The sequence below is a fragment of the Hordeum vulgare genome, chromosome 6H (genome assembly GCF_904849725.1).
Source record: "Hordeum vulgare subsp. vulgare chromosome 6H, MorexV3_pseudomolecules_assembly, whole genome shotgun sequence".
NCBI lineage: Eukaryota > Viridiplantae > Streptophyta > Magnoliopsida > Poales > Poaceae > Hordeum > Hordeum vulgare.
This window is the reverse complement of record NC_058523.1, coordinates 487,518,822-487,524,373: the sequence shown is the minus strand read 5'-3', so window position 1 is coordinate 487,524,373 and position 5,552 is coordinate 487,518,822. Positions and strand designations below refer to the sequence as shown.

General features: G+C 45.8%; 1 protein-coding gene and 1 pseudogene across 1 annotated transcript; both read left to right on the top strand.

The window, feature by feature from the left end:
• Positions 1-1,257: 1,257 nt before the first annotated feature.
• On the top strand, positions 1,258-2,103 carry LOC123405655 (DNA replication complex GINS protein PSF2-like). Its single transcript, XM_045099265.1, has 3 exons — positions 1,258-1,305; positions 1,416-1,490; positions 1,960-2,103. The coding sequence occupies exons 1-3, from the start codon at positions 1,258-1,260 to the stop codon at positions 2,101-2,103; spliced, it is 267 nt and encodes an 88-aa protein (XP_044955200.1).
• A 69-nt stretch (positions 2,104-2,172) lies between these two features.
• LOC123405385 lies at positions 2,173-2,805 on the top strand (annotated as a pseudogene).
• The last annotated feature ends 2,747 nt before the right edge of the window (positions 2,806-5,552 follow it).

Sequence of the window (5,552 nt, the reverse complement as noted above, 5' to 3'; positions counted from 1 at the left end):
GGAATCACGGCATCTTGCATTGTGCGAGAGCGTGAGGAGATTACGATGGCCTTAGTGGCATCTTGGGGAGCATTGTGCCTCCACACCGCTCCAACGGAGATTAGCATCCGCAAGGGTGTGAACTTCGGGATACATCATCGTGTCTGCGTGCCTCGGTTATCTCTTACCCGAACCCTTTACTTATGCACTTTACTTTGTGATAGCCATATTGTTTATTATCATATATCTTGCTATCACTTAGTTGTTTATCTTGCTTAGCATAAGTTGTTGGTGCACATAGGTGAGCCTAGTTGTTGTAGGTTTTGTGCTTGACAAATTAAACGTTAGTTTTATTCCGCATTTGTTCAAGCCTAAACCGTAATTATTTTAAAGCGCCTATCACTACAGGAATTAGGGAATTTGCCATCTACCTGATCTTTGCCGTCTGCTGGCTGATGGCAAAGAGATTCTTTGCCATCAGCTACCAACAAACAGATGGCAAAGAACTAACTGATGGCAAAGATACTCTTTGCCATGAGTGCATTCTTTGTCGTCTGCACGCAGATGGCAAAAATGGAATAAGCAGACAGTAAAGACACGGCTGATGACAAAGATGGTTCACACAGACGGCAAAAAATCACCATAACTAAAACCATCCTCTTTACCGTCAGGGGTCTCTTTATCGTCAACCTAGGGCCTCTTTGCCTTCTGCCTCGACCCCTTTGTCGTCAGCTTATCCCCAGGCGGACGACAAAGGGGACGGCCTTCTAACAGCACCCCATCTCTCCACCTTCATCTGCCCTCCCCTGATCCCCATTCTCTCTCTCCCAGATCCAGACCCCTCTTCCTCTCCTCCCCGCTCCCATCCGACAGGCAGAACGAGCCCCCGCCCCAAACCCTAGCCACCGAGGAGCTGGTCTGGGCCAAGACCAAGGGCCACTACCACTGGTGACCAGCGCGCCTCCACTCCCCCTCCACCCACCCATCCACTGAATCCCTACTCGGTTCCTCCCTCGGCACCGAGTACTCAGATGACCACCACCATGCCGCAGCCGTCAAGCCCTTCCTCGCCGCCCTCGCCTGCGCCAACACCGGCCTGACGTGCGGCGCCGAGCACTCTCACGTGCGATGCCGCCGCCGTCGCTATTCCCCTTTTTCCTCGCCGGCGCGTCACGTTCCCCCTGTCTCCACCCCGTCCCGGTCTTAAGCCACTGGGGTTCGACTTCGAGGCACCCGGCGCACCATCCAGATCCGCCCCTGCTCTCCGCCCGAATCCCCATGGCGGGGCAGTCCGACCCGCATCTCTCCCTCTTCTCGCCCTCCGAGGTAATCCACCCCTTCGCCCACCCGTATCTGTATGTATCCTTGTTGACCCAGGAGGGCATGTTCCCTCGCTGCTGGCTCCATTTGTGATGGCGGCTGGTTGGTTGGTGCAGGTGGAGTTCGTGGCCGAGGACGAGATCGTCGAGATCGTCCCCAACATCCGCATGGAGGCCCTCAACATGATCTGCGTGCGTGCTCTCAACGAATTTTCAATTTTACTTATCAGTATTTTTCTCCTAGTCCACTAGTAGTTATGTACACTGCACCTCCATTTCTTTAGATTTTATCCGGCCATTTATAACACAGTACTTGCCTAGATACTTTATGCATCATTTGCTGTCTAGTCACTGGTACACTTCGATGTTCTGCTGACTGTTGGTTGCTGTATAGTATCATTATGTGGGAATTTTTGAGAGGGTTGGGCCAATTTTAGAGGTCAGTCATGTCTAGGTATGTTTGGTTTCTACTGCCAAACATTGGTGAAACAATCCTCCACTCTGGGTTGGCTAAAATTTTGGCAACAATTTTTGAATGGAGCATTAAAGGATCTGCAGGGAACCATTTTTTTTTGCAACAGACCAAGCAATACACAAATGTCAAGTGGTGCTAAACATCTGGCCAGTCTTGACTAACATTGTACTCACCTTCACCATGTAGGGGGATTTCGGACCCTTCTTCCCCCAAATTCCAAGCAAGGTCCCTCTGTGGCTCGCTGTGGCACTCAGGAGGCATGGCAAGTGCACCATACGTGCACCCGAGTGGATGATTGTTGGTGAGTGCTCGTTCGCTCGCTTGTTTTAGTAGCTTCATTTCCTGTCAACGCCCTCGCCCGCGCCAACACCGGCCTGACCTTCATCGCTGCCATCGCCCATGCTTGGGCCATCACTTTCGGGATGCCCCTGCGCGCGCGACCTCAACTCCTCCTCTGACCGACTCCGAATCCACCGACAAGGTCGTCATAACCACCGTCACCAACCTCGAGCCCCGCGGCTTCCTCGCCGCCCTTGCCAGCGCGGCCAGTGTGTGAGGAGTCGGGGTCCCAGGGATTCGCATGGAGCACGTGGACATCTCCGCCCTGCCGCTGCTCAACACCGACCTCGAGACGTCCCGCCCGCCGTCGAGGCCATCCGTGACCACACCTGCACCGCCGACTGCTTCCTCTTTGGCTCGCCATGCAAGAGCAAAAGTACTCCAACGCAAGTAATTGTTGCCCGCCCGCTCCTCCCCACTCCTTAATTTCAACCTTGTTTTCGTGCCAAGTATTCTCGGATTGCTCAAGCCATGTAAGAGTATCTCCCAAATTGGCACTTTGTTGCTGCTGCACCAACTGAAATACAGAGTTAGTATTAGTGGTCAGTATATTTTGGCCACAAAGCAGGGGGAAACCCTTTTGTAAAGAAATGGATACAGTTTACAAGTTAGTATTAGTGGTCAGTATATTTTGGCCAACACATGTTCTGATGTTCCCTCTCAAATTAAACTAAGGATTATGTTATGGTTTCTCGCCGGTATGGGTAAATTTTGGCTGCCTCTGCCAAATCATGCATTTCTGTCTCCATAACTGCGGAGTTTCTATTCCACAAGGTGGATTCATATTTGGTTGTTCATGGTGCAAAACTAGAGGGTTCGGTTCGATTGCCATGATGGAAATTTGGTGGATATGTTTCCCATGCCGTTGTCATGATGCTTAGTTAGTGGAGTCCTGTCCGGACATGACCGGATAGTAGATTGTTCATAAAGTAGAATACTAAATTTCTTAGGCCAACTTAAAAAAACCAAGTAGCCCATTTTGTCTGGTCACTAAGCATGTCAACATCAAGTGTTAGAACCTCCTTTATTCCTTTCTTGCAGATTTTATAAAGAAAAGTGTGTCAATATTCTATCCTTCCCTTTTACTTCAATTTAATATGGTTATGTGATAACTGCTACACCTGAGAAATGCCCAATTCTACTGCACAGAATATCTGTACATTCCCGCTACCCTTGTCCAGGAGAAACCAACATTCATGTACTTATTGCTCTATTAAGTTTAGTTCACATGAGTGCCCTTCACATAACAGTTCCATATCTTACTATTCCTTTTTTTAGAAAAGGAGGTAAAGCCCCGGCCTCTGCATCAATCATTTATCTCCACGTCTATCTTCCCCATCAAATAACTAAGATCCATAAATATGCGTCAATGTGTATGGCATTTTATTTAATTCCAGACTTAAATTTGAAGTTTTTGAAAAAAAATACTAATTTGTATGCAAGGAACATCATATTCTGTTTAAACCTAATTATTATCGTGTTGGTGTATGCTTTGGTGCATGAGTTTGTGCTCATGTAAACTAATGAGCGCTAAAATTTGCCTTCCAAAATTAGTATTGTAACCATTGTATTTTACCATCCATTTATCATTATCGATCTACCATTGCCTCTACGGGCGCGGCGTGTCGCCACGCTTTTTGGTGCTAGTTGATATGATTCCTACTTCAGTTAGTGCTCTAAGTGGTTAACTAAACTTTTAAGTTTCAGCTACTAAAATCATGTTGAACTGAATAGTCTTACTGCACTACTTGCCGCAACACTTTGTTTATTTTTTGTTATTAAGACATGATTGGTTGGTCTATTTGATAAGATTTCTGTTTCAAAAGCTGTTAGGAATCATTGATAAAACACTAATGCCAGCTAATAGTGCATATACTAAAACACTAATTAGTATTTTTTTTGTCAGGCCTTAACAAGTTGTCTACATATATGCAATGAACATTCCCGCATATATGCACCTTCTACCTCTTCTTCTTCTTTTACTTATTATTCTTTTACTCTTTTTTCTTCTTCTACTTCTTCTAACTTTCTTAATTACTCTCCTTTTTGCAGATTTGATTCATTTCATGGAAGCTGGCATTGATGGACTGTTAGTGTTTAGTTTTTTCATTTGTATTGACGAACAATGTAAAACTTATGTATGTATATATATGGATGAACTATGTGAAACTACATATTGTGCTAGCCTATGTGTTCTCTAGCTTGTTAAATATTTCATGATGATGTTGGAAATATATATGCTGTGAAATATATGTGTTGCAGATGTCTAAAACTATATATGCTATGAAGTATGTATATAGATATAGTATAAAAATGTAGGGAAATAAAAGAAAACAGACAAAAAATGGAGCAATACAGGCTCTTTGCCATCTGCCAGCAGATGGCAAAGCCCTTTGCCATCAGCGAGCAGACGGCAAAGGGCCATCCCACGGCAGATGGCAAAGGGTGGAGGGGAGGCAGACGACAAAGATGGAGGGGGAGGCAGACGGCAAAGCCTCCGTTAACCCCTAACGGAGGCAACGCCTGTCGGCTGCCGTCTCAAGCACTTTGCCGACTGCTCCTAACGAAAGCTGACGGCAAAGAGCTTTGCCGTCCGCTTTGGGGGGGGGGGGGGCAGACGGCAAAGAAGGTCCTATGCCGTCGTAGGCTGACGTAGAAATTTTGCCGGCCGTGAGAATCTTTGCCGTCTGTGATATTATCTTTGCCGTTCGGGATATTTTCTTTCCCGTCTGTGATGGCAGACGGCAAAGAAGCTGATTCCTGTAGTGTATTCACCCCCTCTAGGCGACATCCACGTCCTTTCAATTGGTATCAGAGCTAGGTATCTCTTTATTATGTTTAACCACCTAGAGAGTAAGGATGTCGACTAGGGGTTTAGGATTCACTGACACTCTTAGTTTCGATGGCACAAATTTTGATGTTTGGGTAATTCGCATGCTTAATCACTTTCGGGTCTTGGACCCGAATTTAGAGCGAATTGTAGATATGGGTTTTTCTCCTCCAAAGGATTCTCAAAATATATATTTATAGGATGAGAAAAACTCTTATCTCAATGCTCAAGCTTCTAATGTGCCTTTTGATGCTTTGAGCAATGTAGTTATATTTCAACTCATGCCATTCCGGGATGCTCATGAGTTGTGGAAAAAGCTTCAAGATAAATATGGTATGTCCAAGATTTGTGGGAATGATTGTTCTCCCTCCACCTCCGGTCGTGTGGTCTTCTCAACTTCATCTACTTCACCTACATGTGGATTGCCACAAGGTAATGATATGGTGAGTGGTGGTGATCATTGCAACGATGATAGTGGGTTTATTGTTGATGATCCTTCATCACTATATTATTGCAATGCTTCATCTTTGGGCATTAACACTTCGATCACTCTAAATGTTCTACATGCTTGTGTTGATAGTCCTTGCATATCATGTAAAAACTGCTTGAC